Raw genomic sequence first — 19,028 nt, 5'->3', positions numbered from 1 at the left:
GTAAAGAAAGAAACTTCTCGAACTTACTTCCTTCCCCGCCGACAGTGGTGGGGGCTGACGTCTGGAGAGCCTTCGCCCCCAGTGTCTTCTCAGGCACGTCTTAATGCAAACCCGGTAAGAAGGGAATGGATGAAGGGTGACAGCTATAGGACCTGGCGGTCCTTGGCCCAGTCGTCCCGCCAAGCACCTGCTGCTCCTCGGGGAATCCGGACAGAAGCGCTGTGTAATAATGACTTCTCAAGGAAATTGAAAGCTAACGAGAGAAGTTGCCAGCAGGTGAAATGATGGAGATGTTTGCCGTCTCAGAGGCTGCGGGTACCGCCGGGCTCCAAGTTGTTTCTGCTCGACTTTGTAATTCTGATTTCTCTGTGTCAGATTCTAAAATCAGGGATGGAAATGGGGTAGGGCCAACCTTGCCTTTAGGATTTTGATTTCTTTTTATGTGGGAATGTGACCTGGACTCAGATGTGTAAGCAGCTTAGGTGTCCAGGCATTGTCATACACAACTCCTGCCTTTCCTACTCAGGAGGAGAGGAAGTGGGTAGGGAGGGAGGCACACGTAAGTTACTCCAAGAAGTGGAGAAAGAAAGTTCAGGCTCTGCCCTGAGTTTTCCAGCTGGAAATAGACACCGTTTTGCTATGTGTGGGCCACGTATTTCTAATTAGCTCCGGACACTGCAGCTGAGCAGGTGGACGATCTTGACCAGCTCGGCTGAAACACCAGAGAGGTGTAGAGGCAGGGCAGAGATTCTCTGGAGAAATGCTGGCCAGGCAGAGGCCCGAGGACTTCCTTTAATCTGACATGAGTTTATGGGACTTCAGTCAGGATTTTGCTTAGCTGGTGATCAGGCAGTAATACCTATGAGCTTACGTGAGTGCGGGGCGCAGCAGAGGTCTGGTTAGTCCTGTCAGAGGCCGCCGTCGGGCTCTTCGAAAAGTGAGGGATGATCTGAGTGTGTTATTAAAGCGGGCGACCGAGAGGTTTTAAAAGGTTAGATCCTAAGTCATCTGCTGAGAGATGAAGGTGTGAGAAGTGCTGGGGACAGTTCTGTGGTTGTAGCACAAGGAATGAGGTTGTTCCTGTCATTCTACCCACCCACATCCTCGGCCAGTGAAAACTGATGACCTGCGCAGCTTGGTGGCAAGCAGGACGAAGTGTCACAGTTGTGACCCGTCCCTGAACGGAAAGCTCACCGGCAGCACTGGGAGAGTGGCGAGAGGATGGAGATTTCGTCGTGGGAGTGCCGTCCAAACCTGCAGGGAGGAGAGACAGGCTTTCACGGGGGCACGGGGTGTGTGCGGGGGGGGCAGGCACCACCTCCCGCCTCAGTGCTTCCTCCTGCCTCCCCCTCTGCCGTTTTTGAATCCCAGCTTGGGGTAAAATGCCAGGGATCACGGCCGCTGCCTCTCCAGCCCTTCTCCGTCAGGTCACAAGAGCCTCTGTCCACAGCTGGCAAAAGCAAGCATCCGTTCGTTCATTTATGCACCGGCCGCACAGGGCCAAGGCCGAGCACGACGATGATGCGCTGGGTCTCCGGGAGGGGACCGTGGGCGAGTTACAGAAAACGTGGATCTGCTTCCTAGCGCTCTTAGGCTGGAGGAGAGTCAGGCGGTACTCAGCAAAGATCAAGAGCAGAGGAAACGGGGCCAGGAGGGCCCGGAGGGGGCGGGACGCGACCGTGGAGGCCCTGGCTCGGGCCCTGCTGACCCCGGGGCCGCTGCACAGCGGTGCCGCCGCCGGAGAAGGGCCGTGGGGACGCTCACCCCCTGGCGTTGTCGAGGTGAATCAGGAACCCGTCGTCCCCAAATTTGGTGAACGTCTCGTAGTGGTGCCGGTCCATGTTTCCTGTGGAGGAGGGGAGGCGTGGGCGCGGGCTCCCGCCCTGTGAGACCCCGCGGGGCTCGGAGGCCTGCGGGCTGCTCAGAGGCCGGAGTCGGAACCCGGGCCGCCAGCTGTTGCGCCCCCAGGTGGCCGGTGGAATCGCGGAGGGGGCAGGAGGGAGCCAGGCAGGCGGGCAGAGCCGGTGTGAGCTGCTGTCCCGTCGGGGGCTTTTCCCACCCGCGCCGGCGCCCCTGCGCTGCTCAGGCGCGGCTCCGGGCCGCCTCCCAGGGCGCACAGCGGCCTTCCTGCCGAGCCTTCCGTTCCCCGGGCCGCGCCGCTGCGCCCGCTGTGCGCCTCCCCGCAGCCCCCTAGCAGGAGGGCAGCCCGCTCACTCCTGTCCCCGGGGCCTCTACCACTTGGAGCCCGTGGATGGCGCGAGGTTATGGAGGCCGGGTGGCCCAGGCCGCAGGGTCCCCGCCCGGCCGGGCCCCGCGGGCAGCACCCACCCGTCAGGAAGTCGAAGATGGCCATGTCGATGATGTTGAGGAGGCGGCCGCTGCTGCTGTGCGGGTAGACCTGCTTCACCGTGTCGCAGTAAAGAGGGTTGACTTCCCACCTGAGGGGAGAACAGGGCCTGGGCTGCAGAAGCCCGGACGGCAAGGTGTCCGACCCGCATCCATGCCCCCCGGTCCTGCCCGGGCCGCTGGCGGCAGGCGCCCCCACGAGGACCTGGGCAAGGACCCGCGGGACCGGCAGACGCCCTGGGTGAGAAGGGGTGGGGCCCTTTCTCCGCGCGTTTCCGAGCATCGCCTGGCTGGGCGCCGTACTGCCCGTGTGCCGGGAGGGCACCCGCTCCCTCTGCGGCCCCTCGCCCAGCCTCTCGGGCGCTTGCCCTCCGGTCTCCCGAGCCGCTCGCAGCCCCCCTGCCAGCCATCCTCTGCCATTCCTCTGCCACGTGGGCTCCTCCGCCTAGAACGCCCCCAGGTCCCTTTTCGTCTGGGGGGGGGGGTCTTCCTCAGCCTTCACGAGTCCCTAAAGATCTGTCACGTCCCCCAGAAATTCTGGCCCGGTTACTCCTCTTCCCACCACGGTTGGGGTGGCTGGATCGACGAGCCCATTCATTCAGTCACCTCGTATTAACTGAGGACCTGCCCTGTGCCCGGGAGTGTGCCACGCCCTGGGGAACAACCGTGAGGTCCCGGCTTCATGGCGTGGACTCAGCAAACCCGGCCCCTCCCGCGGCCTCCCCGTGGGCATCTCTGCGGGACAGCAGGTGGGCACTGCGTTCTCACAGCCTGGCTACCGTCTGCCGCCCCGCTGGACCGCAGAGCTTCTTGAAGGGACAGCCCAGGTCTGTCCTGTCTCCCCCAGCATCCAGTGCTGGGTACGCAGTGGGCTCTTTATAACCAAACGCATGAACGAAAGGGACAGAACGGACACCAGGATCCACGTGAGACGAGGCAGAGGAGGACTGAGGCAGCGTCAGGGCTCCCCAAGCCAGGCGAGCGAGTCCTTGGTCCAGGGGCCACTCACTCCTCTTTGCCCGCCAGCGAGTAGGAGCGGATCCAAGGGCTGGGGACGGACAGCCGGGGGGCCAAGTTGAGGGACGGCAGGAATGCGGACAGGGAGCCCTCCAGCAGGTGCGGGTTGCCGCATACGGCGTACTCCGTCTTGCACAGGTACGGGCACTTGGCGAAGAAACACACGTTGCTGGCTAGAGGCGGAGAAGGAGAGCGGTAAGCGGAGGACGCACGCCGTCCTCCTGCCCCACGAAATCCATGAGGAGGGAAGGGAAGCCCTGAACCCGCGGCTCGGGGGGGAAAAGGCCGGGGAAGAAGAAAACAGCGCCTTTTCCCGATGTAGGGGCTTGTGGATGCTCTTAAACTGAGCATCCTGAGGACCAGCTCTCAAACGTCTGAGTAGAGACGGTGTGGGACCAGCCTTGCTGCATCGCGCCCACGCGACCAACCCGGCTTTTGTTCAGATGGGTGGCATCTGATTCGGGGGCGGCCAGCATCAGAGTTCAGGGCCCAGGCTGGTAAGCATCTCATGTCCAACCGTCTCCCATCCCCAGGTCACCTTGTGTGACGCCCAGGTGGCCCAGGGTGCAAGTGTCTGATGGCAGCATGTAGCCACCTGATAGGGGATGTGGCCACCAGCAGGAGGTCAGACCACACTGGCCAACCACATTCTTAGACCCAGAGTGTTGCTTTGGCCAGAAGCCTACCTGGAGAGATAAAGAAAACACTCTGCAGGATCTCATTCTTGGTGACCTCCAGGATTTCCTTGGTGACATTGACTAGCCTCCCTACGGTCGGTGGTACCCGTCGGAAGTCCAGAATCCTGAAAGAGGGGGAGCCCAGTTCAGATCTGGGGGATGATCCCCCATTAGAAACGGACCTGCTGCGAATTCCCTGGCGGTCCAGTGGTTAGGACTCCGCGCTTCCACTGCAGAGGGCATGTGTTCGATCCCTGGTCGGGGAACTAAGATCCTGCCCGCAAGCCAAGCGGCAGGATCCAAAAAAGAAAAAAAAAGAAATGGACCGGCCTTCTGACCACACCCAGCCGAGGGCGGGGGTCTCCGCAGTGCAGAGCTGACCGTGCCGAGGGCTAGCCTGCATCTAAGGGGCTGGGAGAACGGGTGGGAAAGGAATCCTTATCCCATGAGGCCTCCTGGGCAAAGCTTCCACCCTCCAAGCTGTGTCCTAGCTCAGTGCTTCTCACGCTCCAGTTTGCACATGAGTCACGCGCAATCTTGTTCAGATGCAGCTCTGAGTCAGTGGGTCCAGGGTGAGGCTGAGAGTCTGCATTTCTGAAGAGCTCCCAGGGGGTGGCCAGGCTGCTGGTCCCCAGACCACACCTCGAGTAGCAACGACAGGCAAACAGAGGGAGCTAGGAAATTGAGGAAGGTGCTCTCACCTTTTAATATCGTAACCTTGAGACCCTTTGGGGAAATGGCCGTGGGCACATTCTCGCCATTTTCAGGGCAGGAAACTAGAGCCAGATCACAATGTCAGGTTCAGGTGTAGCTTGGGCAGTCTGGCAGGGTTAGTTTTCTTACTAAGTGACTCTTTTCATTACATTAAAAGGCCTTGTGGGGCTTCCCTGGTGGTGCAGTGGTGAAGAATCCGCCTGCCAATGCAGGGGACACGGGTTCGAACCCTGCTCTGGGAAGGTCCCACATGCTGCGGAGGAACTAAGCCCGTGCACCACAACTTCTGAGCCTGCGTGCCTTAGAGCCCGTGAGCTGTAACTGCTGAGCCTGTGAGCCGTGACTACTGAGCCCGTGTGCCACAACTACTGAGCCTGCACTCTAGAGCGCACGAGCCACAACTACTGAAGCCCGCGTGCCTAGAGCCCGTGCTCCGCAATAAGAGAAGCCACCGCATTGAGAGGCCCCCGCTCGCTGCAACTAGAGAAAGCCCGTGCACAGCAACAAAGACCAGCAACACAGCCAAATATAAAATAAATAAATAACAAAAAGGCCTTGTGATTTTCGATCCATGGGGCTGGATGGGTCATGTTGGGTTTGAAGGTGTTGGGACCCACGAAGAAGATGAAGTACCAGGAAGAAGTGGGGGCGGGCCGGGTCTCCCTGGGGCGCCCTCTGGGGATTGGCCTCCGCACTCAGCGCCGCCTCCCTGGGGCCAGACCCTACCTGTCCAGATGGAACGCTGCAATCTCAGCGTTGTGTCTCTGAAAATCAATGAAGTAGAAGAAGTCCTCGGGCGTCTCTTCATCTCGCAGCTGTCTGAAAGGAAGGAATCACGCCCTGGACTCAGACCTCAGCTGGGAGCCTGAGAAAAGAGCTGACACACGTGACCAGACAGAAAGGAAGACACGCTTTTATGCTTTTCAGGGATGCACAGATGATGGGACAGCACATCAGGAACAGCCCGTGGCTCCCTCGGCTGGGGAGACCGGCAGGCGGGAGGAGCGAAGCTTCTTGCAAGATGCGGACCATCCTGGAGGCCCCCGGGTGCCAAGCCTCCTTCTCGAGCAGCTCTGGTGACGGCCGCTGATTCTCTGAAAAGCCCAGTGGTTGGAGGGAAGAAATCCATTCTTCCGCAGATACACAGAAGACAGGGCACTGGCTAACACACCAGAGGTTGTGTACACCCGGGGGCCAAGGATTAAGAGAGGTGGGGTACGAGACAGAACTTTATAAAAGGAAAAGTGCCCTACAGGTGCAATTTAGCATGACTGACACGGAAGAGCGAAAAGTTCTGGGTCTGTGAATCGACCGTCTACTCGGAGGCACCTCACCTGGGTCGTGAGAGCGGGTCCTGCCAGAGATTGAAGGGAGGCTAATGCAGAGGATATGTACTTATGTACATTAAAGAATCCCTACTAGATTCCTGAAAAGCACCATCCTGCCTGGTCATGAAGGGCTGGCTGGGTAGGTATGTTTAGGTGCCTCCCAGGAATATGAAGGGCATCCTGGCTGCTGCCCCAGGTTGACTGGCCCCAGTGCTGACGATAATCCTTGGAAGAAGGATGATCTTCAAGTAATTTTATAATCCACCGTGCGGGGCTGCACGAGGGCTGTGAAAGCAATGTAAATGTAAATCAGCGTAATGTTGTGTAATGAGCTGTAAGTACGCAGCACCCGCAATGGAAACAGTGATGGGCGCTTCGTCCCAAACACCAGCCAGTCCTGGAAGCCACGGCAAGGGGCTGCCCAGAGTGGGCACTCTCCTTTAGAAGGTGCAGCCGCACTTAGAGTACGGCCCAGGCCTGACCCAGGGCTGCTTACAGCATCGCCGAATGTCCAGGTCAGCAAGGACTGTCCATGTGTCCTCAGCTCGTTTTCATTCCTGAATTCTGTATGTAAGAATACACAGTCTGGGAATTCCCTGGCGGTCCAGTGTTTAGGACCCGGCACTTTCACTGCTGCGACCCAAGGGTTTAACCCCTGGCCAGGAAAAAAAAAAAAAAAAAAAGGTAAAGAAAAAATAAAAATTAAAAAAAAGAGAGAATACACAATCTCTGGGATGCCCTTTAGAATTTTCTAAACCATCATTTCTTCATTTTTGTATGGCATATTTAGGCATGATTTTAAATTTGAAAATCATTTCTCCTTTACGTCAGTACTTCCCAAAGAAGCACAGATGTATTTCTCATTGCATCTATTGAATTATATCACATTAAAAATATAATCTTTGTGGTCAGAATTTGTATTACCCAAAGATAAATTTCTACTTTCCTTTTCTAAAAAAGGACAAATGCTGTTTACTTTACATTACTCGTAGGAAAAAAATGCATGCTTTTTCAAGAAATACATTTTAAAATGATACTTTGGCTTGGGACTAAATTTTAGAAAATGCAGATTAAACTTTGTGTTATGGCGTGAGCGTAGATCAAATGGCTTTTGTGACCTAATGTTGGAAGCTTTTGCATTACACTCAGGGAAACAGCTGGTTCAGTTGAGCACTTTTTGCGTTTTGTTCGTAATTGACAAGGCAGAGAAGAGATTTCAGGCTGTTATTTCATGGGCTTTCTTGCAAATAAAACACTACAAGTGTGAGTCGTTTTTTCTCCCCCAAATAGAGCTCATCCACCCTCTATTAGCTTCCAGTTTTTAAAATGACAGACATTTTCATGTGCCACATACGAATTCTGCTCAGAGAGTGCAATGCGTGGATGTGGCGATAAATGGTGAATTCGCAGATTTATCATTATTTTGACGCTTCTCTTTAACATCTCGTGTTTCTACATCAGTGTTCCTTCTGCTTCCTCTCTAACTGATGCTCAGTTAGGACTATACATTAAACATGCACGACTAACCATAACGATCATTTAAAACTCTCCAATGGCCCAAACACGTCGGTGGCTCTGTGTCCAGCTGAGTGGCACCCAAGAATTTGTGCCTGCTTCTGGACCGGGGCTGATGGCCCTGTGTGCGCAAAGCTGTCGCTCTCTTTTAAAAGGAACACAGTTCTTTTTAGTACTTTATAGGCTTGAATATAAGATGAGACCCCCCCCCTCCCCAAACTGTCCCTCAGAAAAGGGAGTCTTAACGTATTCAAGGGCTCCCTCTCAATTTCTTTATTTTGTTTGGGACAGATTCATTCAGCTGAGATGCTGCTTCTATTACCTGACTGAACTGGTTAAAACAGGCTGCTGGTGGTGACAGGGGCAGAATTTAACATGGATTTAACATTGACCCCAAACTCGACTCCAGCGATGCTGAGGACCAATGTCAAAAATTTTGGACAAGTGACATGTGAGACTGGGTGGGGGGGAAGCAATATTTCCAAATCTCTGTATTGTTTTATATGATGAGATTTTTTTTCATCGGTAAATTAAATACAGGCAGACATTCCCTCGTTTCATGTACATCGTTTTATATATATATATATATATATTTATTTATTTATTTATTTATTTATTTTGTAGTACTCCATCTGTTTCTTTTCTTTTCTTTTTTTTCAGTACGCGGGCCTCTCACTGTTGTGGCCTCTCCCGTTACGGAGCACAGGCTCCGGACGCGCAGGCCCAGCGGCCATGGCTCACAGGCCCAGCCGCTCCGCGGCATGTGGGATCTTCCCGGACCGGGGCATGAACCCGCGTCCCCTGCCTCGGCAGGCGGACTCCCAACCCCTGCGCCACCAGGGAAGCCCTGTTTCTTTTCTTTTTTGAATTTTATTTCTTTTTAATGCAGTAGGTTCTTATTAGTTATCTATTTTATACATATTAGTGTATATATGTCGATCTCAATCTCCCAATATATCGTTATTTATTTAAATTGACCAAACAACTAGATTTTTGGATTTTCACATGGAAAAATGGAGGATCTCCTTGTGTGGCAGTGGTTTTCAAGGCTGTCCTTGCCTTGGGATTAGAGGGGGCCCCCAGACCAATCCTATTGGACCCCCTGAGGGTAGGATTCAGGCATCGGGGTTTTTCAAGGCTTCCGAAGTGATTCAACACACAGCTGATGTATTATAAATCTCTCCTTAGTACTTTATATGCCTAAGTATGTAAGTGCTTAGTGCTTTATAAGGGGTTTTGCTAGGGCAGTGCAGGGATCAGAGCTAAGGCTTTTTATTTAGTGCTCATTCGACCATCAGACCCACCTACAGGGCCTTCAGTATGCCTCTCCGCTGACGGAAGCTTTGGAATCTAAGTCAGCCGAATGGGATTCCACCGGAAGACCGCGCCTTCTGGCAGAAAGCATGACTTGGGTAATGAGACCCCCTCCTGGGCCATTTTCTCTTGGGCGTGTCGTGTCCAGGGGACCATTCCTGATTCAGGAATCTCAAACCTCTGCTGCAGACCCTTTGGGGGCCAGGAACCCATACGCACACCAAGCTCTGTCTGTAGACTGAATACCTATTATTTCACCCACATAGACACACTACAAAATTTTAAAGGCATGTATTTGCTGTTGTTACGAATAAAATAGAAATTAATTTAAAAGTGTGATTGGCTGTAGAGAACAAACGTATGGACACCAAGTGGGGAAAGCCGGGAGGGGGGTGATGGTGGTGGGGTGAACTGGGAGATTGGGATTGACATGTATACACTAATATGTATAAAATAGATAACTAGTAAGAACCTGCTGTATAAAAAATAAATACATAAAATTTAAAAAAAAAGTGTGATTGGCTTTAGGGTAGCCTTTCTTCATGGTCCAGTTTTTCAACCAAAACAAGTATTATTATGCAGATATCTCTAAACTTTTATGAGGGTCCTAGCCCTGGAAAAAAGCGAGGCTCATTTCTGGAGGTGGAGTGTGAATTTGGCAGTCCAGCTGCCTGGTTTGAATCCTGCTTCCACTGCTTGTAGCTGGGAGGTTGGGGCAAGCTGGCCTCTCCCAGCCTCAGTGTTTTCATCCATAAAGTGGACATTGTAACAGTCCCCGACTCATAAGATGGTTGATGATCCAAAGGCACAATGCATGTCAAGTGTGTAGCAGAAATACTAGCAAAGACCCAGCTCTTACTATTTTGAATCATTATCACCAAAACAGTTGTATGCTTGTGCAGATGGCCCCAAAGAGAGTCTCTAAATGCTTGGCTTAAAGATTTTAGACCACTTTTATTCATTTTTGGTCAGAACTCCCCCAGGGCTGCCACAGCTATGCATATGGAGGTGAGGAGAGCAGTCACTTACCTCATAGGTTTGAACATGGCCTTCCCGAAGTCCGAGAACCTCAGAACCAGTTTGAGGTGGACCCCACTGGGTTTCACGACTGTTTGGGGAGAAGGGGGAGTTAACGATGCTTCTGGGCCCAAGGTCCGGGCTGTGATCATTTCCTCATTCAATAAACCCAGCCCATTTCTTCTCTTCGCCCTTCTTACTTGAGACCCTAAAGAGTTGGATTTGCTCTCAGAGCCTGCAGGGTACAGTCCAGCGGGTCAGGCCATGGAGAGTGTGTCCAGCGACTCAAGATAAAACTTTCTCTGCTGTTACAGGGCAAGGGCAAAACAGTGCAGGTTTCCCCAGAGGGACACTCGCTGAAAACCCCAAAGAATGTTTTCCTAAGAAGAGCTGACCCCTTCCTCTTCGCTTCAGCTGTGCCTTAGAGACTCTGACTATGCCACCTGTTACATGGCATTGGACTTGGTTATTGATATCTCTTCCTACGTAAGACTGGACACCTGGGCTGTGATGGGGCTTGGTGACACCTGAGGTGCACGTGCATGGTCCTGCCACTGGGTACCGCCTCCTGATGTGTGTCCTGGGCACCTCACTCGCCTGGCCCTGCCCCTGCCCTGCCGTCAGCCCCGCGAGGGGCGGGATAATGCCTCCCTCACCTTTGCCTTCTAAAAAATGGCAAATGGCAGGGGCGAAACTAAAGAAAACGGAAGCCCCAGGCCCTACAAACTTGTGTCTTTAACAAGTCGTGACCCACGGAAATTTCTGACGTGTGCTCAGTTCATCGAGGTCACTGGAGGGGGCTCCTCGTGGCCGGCAGTGACTGGTGGGATCTCAGTGTCCAGGCACACCTGCACCCAAGTCACAGCGTCCTGGCAGGGACCGTGCTGTATCTCACACCTATCCTTTTGATTCTACTCATCATTTACCCCAGGGCGTCTCAACCTTGGCTGCATGAGGATCACCTGGAGTGTTTTTATATAAAATGCTGGTGCCTGGGCTTCCCCCTGGCAATCGAATCAAAACCCCTGGGGTGGGGACCAAGACGCAGCAATTTTTAAAGCTCCCTGGGTGGCTACTCTGCCGCCGGGTTGAGAACCACCGTCCTGCACCGTTGCTTCTTAAATCTGAAAATGTACTCTAGTCCCCTGAGGATTTTGTGCAAATCCAGATTCTGACTCAGAAAATCAGGGCGGGGACTGAGATTCTGCGTTTCTGGCAAGCTCCTGGATGGTACGGAAGATGCTGGGCCAATGACCACCTGCCACCCAGCAGAGTCCTACCCAAGAGCTCCTCTTAAATGCCTTTTCTTTTGTACGGGAAGGTGGGGAGAAATGTAGGTTCTCAGAGATGAGGCAGAGGGACCCATGCTCCTCAGCTGCTGACGGAGCCCCACGGAGTGGGCAGTGGGACCTTCACGTTGCTCCCAGGTACTGGGCTTCACAGGGCAGTGAGGGGATGGAGGGGGATGTAGGGGGGGCAGGGCGGGGGCGGGGCCAGGGCATGGGCGTGGCGTGGCCGGGGCCAGGGCCCGGGGGTTGTGGCCGTGGCCGGGGCCGGGGGCCAGGGGCGGGGCGGGCCAGGCCGTTTTGGGGGGGGGGGGCGGGGGCGGGGCCGGGGCCGGGCCACTTACTCTGGGTGCAGTCGCAGGCTCCAAGCAAGGCTTTCTCGTCCTGACTGTAGTCTGCAAAGGAGGAGCAGGGCGCTGAGAACCCTCGACTCTGGTTCAGACACCAGAGGGGGAGCCTGGAAGGCAGCCTGGGGCCCTTGCGCATTCAATAGGGGACCTCCCTGAGCCCCATTTGGGGCCGCAGCCTCCCAGCCTGCTCCATCCAGGCCCCACGCTCTCTAGCCCTTCCGTGGACGCTCCAGCAACAGCTGGTGGGGAAACCAGTGCTGGCTGGTGTCTGCAGATCCCTCAGTGTGTCCCTTAGGCTGGCGTAGTGCTTGAGGCCTCAGGCAGCAGGCCACCACTGGGTCCTCAGCCAGGTCACTTTTAAACTCTCCGAGCCTCAGTTTTCCCATCTGTAAAGCGGCAGTGATAATGTCTACATCATGAGATCACTGTATAAGAGAGAGTCGCCAGATTCAAAAGGAGCAGTGGATCAGTAGTGGCCATCACCTTTCTGTAAGCTACGGACACCTCCTGTGCGTCCCTTATGGGGTTGTGATGAGATCACGGTTATAAGATCTCTTTCAAAGGGAAAAAGGTCACTGTGTTTTTCTGCTTCTTTCTCTCTTGGGTGTCAGAACCAACCCTTTACTACTTCACCCTGGAGCCTGGCCTGGTTGGGTTACCCAGCCTCTCTGGGAGAGAGTCGGTCCATCCCGCCTGGTCCTGTGACCCTCACCAGCGCTGATGGTGGGAAGGTGCCTCATGTCGTGGAGAAGTTTGCTGACGACAGGACTGGACCGGGAGTACAGGCCGTGGCGGCTGATCCCCAGGTGGAACTGGATCCAGCTGGTCTCCAGGCGGAGCTGCAGTGGGGGATCCAGGGAAGTGAGATTCAGCTGCTCTTTGTATATCCTGTGTCGCCTGAAAGAGCCGGAAGAGTTTTTCTTCAGCTGCGGGAACAAGAGAGCAAAGACCTGCCGAAGCGCCTCGTCTGGACTCTCCGTTCTTTCATTCATTTGGCACCTGATATGTATGAGGCTTGAGGCTGTGCTTAGGGTACCATGGGGGACAAAGGCAGCCACAGGGCTTCCCTGCCCTCAGAGAGTTTACAATCCAGTGAGCGAAACAGGCAAACAGTTACACAGTGCCACACACACATCCGCAAATACCTAACCACAGACCGCGACGAATACTGTGAAGGAAAAGCGCAGACGGTTAAGAGTCAAATTAGGGGCCTCGTATAATCTGGGATCTCAGGGCGTGATCCTGGGCCGCTTCCAGCACTTTCCCATGAAAAAGTCTGTATTTTATACTTCCCAATATTTCCTGACCTTAGGAGTCAGGAGGTAGGAGAGAGAAGGTAATTGATGAGAATGAAAAGAATGAGGGTCAGGATTGTTAAGGAGAGCTGGAAGCTGAGTGAGATTAATCAATACGTCCTATGAGAAAAGGAGATTAATTAGCCATGTGCTGTTGGTCCTGCTTAGGAAACTTTCCTGCCAGGATAAAAAGAAAAAGCTGAAAAACAATGCCACTGCCGCGCAGAGGCTCAGAGCCCAGTCTGGGAGACAAGCGGTACGTCTATGAAATCATCAGAGCAGAATATAAGGCAGTTGTATTCAACTGCTGGACATGTGTTCAGACAAAAATGCCTTAACATTTTGGGGAAGGGAAAGACGATTATATGGTGAAGTAGTCAGAGGAAGACTCCGATGGGAGAAAGTGGGCTTCAGCTGGATCCACATGGGTGGTGTTTGGATTGAAGGGGAGATGTGGGGTGTGCTCCTGGATTGGGGACAACATGGACATTACGAGAGGCAGGCGAGGGACAGGTATAGCTGAGGATTAGAGACGAAGGATGGATAAAATAGATGGCTGAGTGAACAGATGGAGGTCGTCTGACTGGAAAGCATGGCAAGTCGGCACATGTCATCTGACGAGGTGAAGCTCACCGGGACGGGCTAGGTGGGATTATGGGGCAGGGTTTGCGAGTCCCTATACATCCGTATTTATCAAACCATGATACCTTACCTCTGAGGTCTGTGATGGGGTACATAACAAAACAAACACGGCCGATATTCTTGGCATGTCAAATGTTCTCACTGGTAAATAGTTTTTAAAATTACTTTTATATTAAAATAAATATAGACACGTTATGGGGAGGGAAATGAAACAATCACTTTTAATAAAAAAACAGTAGTTTTCCAAGAAAATTTCACTTGGTCACCTCAGACTTTACGTCCAAGAGTCCAGACCCTCAGGAGGGAATGGAGTTTTGTTTTGTTTTTTTTGTTCTGCACTCACCTCGCCCTGTGTGAATACAGTCAAATAATAACGCTGTCCTGGGTGAAAGTCATTTGTCTTGAGGAAGAGGCTCAGGTTTATAAACTGATGTGGAAGGATGGATGTCTGGCAGCTCTTGGTCCTAGCCTTCTTGGTACCTGCTCCAGGGTCCTGGTGGCCTCTGGGTGCCCCTACTTTTGGAGACCTTCGCCTTTTATCATGTCACACATATTAAAATCCACCCCTCATTCAATATTTTTTGCTATCCCTTTTGAAAGTTTTCTTTTATCATTCTGAATCTGTTAAGAATAAAGTATCAAAATAAACAAACAACAACAACAAAGAATATAGTATCTAGTAGTATAACCAAGTCAACACTGGCTCATTGTTCTGTGGACATTTAATTATATATTAATTCATTTTGGTTTGGAGTTTTGGGTTGTTTTTTTTTTTTCCATTTCTGAGCCAATCCATTTTCTTTGTTCAGGCCTCAGAGCATCGTCAAAGCTTTTGTATGTCTCAGGCACCGTGTCCACATTGTAAATGGATGAAGATCCCTGACCTACTGTCTCTGTCAGCTCAGGCTGCACAAACAAAATTCCACAGGCTGGTGGTTCAAACAACAGGAATTTATTCTCTCACAGGTCTGGAGGCTCAAGTCAAGATCAAGGTGTTGCCAGGTTTGGTTTTTCCTGCAACCTCTCTCCTTAGCTTGCAGACGGCCACCTTCTTTCTTGTTGTCTCCTGCCACGGTCTCCTCTCTTGAGGACACATCTCCGGTGTCTCCTCCTTTTCTTATAAGGACACGGGTCCTATTGGATTAGGGCCCCACCCTGTTGCTCTTTCTTCCAGACTCTTACTGCCACGGTCCTTCCTAGAGAAACAGCTCCATTGGCTCGATCAGATGAGTCGTCCTGGGACGACCCTTTTTTCCTCTCCTTCAATCTGTCGCTTCGTATTTTCTATTATTCAAGCCATAATTCTGAAAATAGCCAACCGGAAAGAAAGATCTGGTGGAGGTGAGTTCCAGACTGTGACACAACATTATGGTTGAGAACAAGGACACGCAAACCAGGTGGAGCAGACTCAAAAGGAAGGCTTGGACCAAAGAAGCCAAGTCTGTCGGATAATGAGCTCGGGCTTGGAAGGGATCTGAAAGACCCTTGAACCCAACGTGTTATTCCATTTACCACATTCCTATCCATTGCCTATTTTGTACTTGATCAGCTCCAGTGAAGCAGATGTACCACATCCAGAGTAGCCCAATCCATCCGGCCAGCTCTATTAGGAAGCATGTTCCAATTCCGGGCCAAAGTCTTTCTGGAGCTTCCATCAAGGAGTCCTGGCTGTATCCCCTGGATTTATGCAGAACAAATCCCTTCCTTACATTGTAGCCTTGTAAATATTTGAAGATGGATGTCACGTGACCTCAGTTCCCATCTTCAGGTTGAGCTTCTGCATTCCCTTCACCACCTTCCCAGGCCACGGTGTGATCCATTTGTGATTTTGGTTATGTGGGTCTGTTTCCCTCTTCTTTTTTTTTTCTTTTTAAAAATATTTATTTAATTGGCTGCATTGGGTCTTCCTTTCGGCACTCGGGATCTTTTGTTGCGGCACGCGTGGGCTCTGGAGCACACGGGCTCAGCAATTGCAGCGTGTGGGCTTAGTTGCCCCGCGGCATGTGGGATCTTAGTTCCCCGACCAGGGATCGAACCTGCGTCCCCTGCACTGGAAGGCAGATTCTTAACCCCTGGACCACCAGGGAAGTCCCACTTCCCTCTTATTTCTGACACCCAGAATGAAATGCAAGAGCCCAACATGGATTGTCCAGTGCAGAGCAGAAGAGGATAATTACCACCCCCATTCAAGATGTTTTCTTCCTATTAAGGTAGTCAAATAATGAATAAATGTGGAGAAACCACATCACATGTCTCTGAGAAAATAGAGATGTTGTGGCTGGCAGAATTCTAGAACTGGCCTTCAAGGTTCCACGCCCTCATCGCTAGAACCTGTGAACATGATGACCTGTCACTCCCAGGATTATTCTATGTTGTGGCACAGTTGACCGGGGGTGAGGAGATGAACCAGCAGGGCCTAATGTAGTTACATGACTCTTGAAAGCAGAGTTTTCTCTGGCTGGTAGCAGAAGGAACCGAAATGTCTGTCGATGGATGAATGGATAAAGAAAATGTGGTATATACACACAATGGAAGATTATTCAGCTTTACAAAAGAAGGAAATCCTGCCTTTTGCAACAATATCAGTGCACCTGGAGGACATTAAGCCGAGTGAAATAAGCCAGATACAGCAAGACAGACACTGAGTGATCTCACTTCTATGTGGACTCTGAAAAAGTCAAATTTAATAGCAGCAGAGAGAACAGTGGTTGCTAGGGGCTGGAGGGAGGGGGAAGTGGGGGGATAGTGGTCAAAGGGTGCAAAGTTTCAGCTGTGCAGGATGAATAACCCCTGGGGATCTAATATACAGCATGGCGACTCTAGTTAATCACACTGTACTGTATGCTTAAAATTTACTAGAAGTGTAGGAGATCTTTGTTCTCCAAAAGGAGGGGAGAAAAGATGGCTGGGACGTCCCCCCAAGACAGCAAGCTCTGGGCAGGCAGCCTTCCAGCTGGGGGTGGAGGGGAGGCTTGAACTATTGGTGTAATTATCCAAAGTGTCTCCTGTTAAACTGCTTCAGTCCTAGCAGTTTACTAGGTCTGCAGGCCACCGGCCAGCTTTTCTTTACTTTATGCACATTTATTTTTATTTTAAAAGAGAGCCGGGCCAGGCTCCAGTTCCCAAGGCTACTCTGAGGCTTAAACTCTGGGACTGCTCGACTCTCTTGGGAGTCTGGTGGAAAGACTGCAAAGTCCTGAGCTGAGTTAGTCACCCTGAGCTAGAGCAGCAGAAAGAGAAACAATGATTCTGGGATTTGGAACAGGGCTGGGGAAGAGGTGGGGTTTTCTTAAGCGGAGCTGCAAGCTGATGGGTTCCAGCTACAACAACAGTCCAACAGCCGGGGCTCCAGCCTCCAAAGAGAAAAACAAATGTGGCAAATTGAGTGTAACTTCCTCAGGAGGACAAATCGCTCTTAAAACGTTCGTATTTACTGTTGGGTGGGGATGCATAGCTCTCTGGTTAGCGATTCTGCCCTTCCCAGGGCCAGTGTCACAGCCTGGGCGGGGGCGGGGTGGGGGAGCACAAAGAAAGGGCATCACGGGGTCCTTCCCACTGGGTTTTTTTTTGTTTTTTTTGCGGTACGCGGGCCTACTCATTGTCGTGGCCTCTCCCGTTGCGGAGCACAGGCTCCCGACGCGCAGGCTCAGCGGCCATGGCTCACGGGCCCAGCCGCTCCGCGGCATGTGGGATCCTCCCGGACCGGGGCACGAACCCGCATTCCTGCATCGTTAGGTGGACTCTCAACCACTGCGCCATCAGGGAAGTCCCCGGTTTGGGGTTTATTTTTAATGGTTAAAGTAGAGCTGTTGAGAATTTTCTTTTTTTTTTTTTTTTTAATCAGAAACGTTGTCTGTGTGCCCTTTGTTCCTTGGGGACAACCAGCAGGGGTGTGCTGGAGCTGGCTTGGACAGGTAGCTTGACATCTGCCGTCGTGGGAGAATTTACACCATGGAAACTGGCAAATGTGACAGGTCGGGGCTTTTTGGCCCCCAGAGGAGAGCCCATTCTGCAGCACACGGGCCTGTGCTCTGATTATGGTTGTGTGCATGCAAACATAAAAATGGTAAAAGAGATAACCAGCAAAGACCCACTGTACAGCACAGGGAACTCTGCTCAATATTCTGTAATAAGGATCTAAATGGGAAAAGAATTTGACAAAGAATGGTTATATGTATCTGTATAACTGAATCACTTCGCTGTACACCTGAAACTAACACAACATTGTCAATCGGTTATACCCCAATGGAAAATAAAAATTTAAAAAATATGGCCAACACAGAAATTACCTGCTTTTTTAAACCTGTTTGTTATACCCAAGGAAAAAAAGTGGATTTCTAAAAACGCAGCTCAATGTGGCAAAAGTAAATATAAAAAAAATTATATATTAAAAAAATGTTATATATATGGGGGGGAGGGATTGTTATGTACAGTCTCAGCCAAGATACTCCTGGTCTTTAAACTAGCCTTACTTTTAAAGGAAGAAATAAAGTCGATACCAAAAAATAAAGCACCAAGTATTGATGGGATGTTGCTTTCATTCACAAAAAACCTCGGTTACAAGTCCCATGACCTTGAGGTGAGGGGTAAAATCCACTCTGCTCCTTACCCTCGGAAGTACTGGAGTTTTCCACAAAAATTGTTCTGAATAGGAAATATGTACACGGTTCAAATTTTTAAATTTCAAAAATCTCCCTTCCATCCCTGTCTGCCCGTTCATCGACTTCCGTCTCCAGAGGTAACTGATGTGGCCAGTTTTTTCCCTTGTTTCTCTCCCCTTTTACCCTTATAGGTTTTGTAGCATGAAATCCACACTGTCCTGAAACTTGCTTTGCTCTCGTCACTAGGTTTCGGCAACTGTTCCAATTCAGCACCCAGAACGCTCCTTATTCCTTTGTAAGGTTGCATAGTATTCCAGTGTCTGGGAATCACAGAACTCACCTTATTCCTTATTGGTAAAAATCGAGGTTGTTTGAATTCTTTTGTTACCACAAGCGATGTTGTGCAGTCTAACCTGTAGCTGTGACGTTTCCCTTGTGCGGGAGGATGTCTGTGCAGTGACATTCTAGAAGCGGAATTGATGGGTCAAAGGTAGATATGAATACATTTGTCATTGTTACAGAAATTACCAAGCTGCCCTCCTCCAAGGGTGAGCGCTGTGTGAGACTATTTTCACGAAGCTTTGCCAACAGTGTTACTTTTTGATCTTTGTCAACCTAATAGGTGAAATATGGTATCTCCGTGTATTTTAAATGCGCATCTCTATCTTGCGAGGAGTGAAGCTGAGCTGATCACTCAGCTGAGCATCTTTTCATGTGTTCAAGAGTCATTTCTATTTCCTCTGCCCATTTGTGCTGGGCTGTTCATCTTTTTCTTACTGATCGTGCACACGTAGAAAATCAGCTCCTTCTCCCTACTAGGATTTGCAAATATTTTCCCCACCCCAAGTTTTGGATTTTATTTGGGGTGATCTTTTTCATGCAAAAATGTTGATTTTTATAAAGGCTGAAATGACCACTCCTTTTAT

At 51.3% G+C, this 19,028-nt stretch overlaps 1 protein-coding gene across 7 annotated transcripts in view; it reads right to left on the bottom strand.

Moving 5' to 3' along the window:
- FAM20A (FAM20A golgi associated secretory pathway pseudokinase) overlaps positions 1 to 19,028 on the bottom strand; it is a 52,796-nt gene that overhangs the window by 6,874 nt on the left and 26,894 nt on the right. For 3 of the 7 annotated variants that reach the window (XM_089901712.1, XM_089901713.1, XM_089901715.1), the window contains exons 2-9: positions 12,277 to 12,461; positions 11,559 to 11,609; positions 9,941 to 10,019; positions 5,481 to 5,573; positions 3,356 to 3,536; positions 2,329 to 2,438; positions 1,765 to 1,846; positions 1,195 to 1,254 (exon numbers count right to left, since the gene is read on the bottom strand). In XM_089901712.1, the coding sequence (XP_089757838.1) occupies positions 1,195 to 1,254; positions 1,765 to 1,846; positions 2,329 to 2,438; positions 3,356 to 3,536; positions 5,481 to 5,573; positions 9,941 to 10,019; positions 11,559 to 11,609; positions 12,277 to 12,461 (841 nt within the window). Of the gene's footprint in view, positions 1 to 27; positions 379 to 1,194; positions 1,255 to 1,764; positions 1,847 to 2,328; positions 2,439 to 3,355; positions 3,537 to 4,049; positions 4,166 to 5,480; positions 5,574 to 9,940; positions 10,020 to 11,558; positions 11,610 to 12,276; positions 12,462 to 19,028 lie in introns of those variants that run through there. The other 4 variants (XM_022589792.3, XM_089901714.1, XM_022589793.3 and 1 more) reach the window with 3 other exon arrangements.

Source organism: Delphinapterus leucas, chromosome 19 (genome assembly GCF_059928025.1).
Source record: "Delphinapterus leucas isolate spDelLeu-1000000601 "Yukka" chromosome 19, BTC_Dleu_Yukka2, whole genome shotgun sequence".
Taxonomy (NCBI): Eukaryota; Metazoa; Chordata; class Mammalia; order Artiodactyla; family Monodontidae; genus Delphinapterus; species Delphinapterus leucas.
This window is presented reverse-complemented; position numbering and strand designations above follow the sequence as displayed.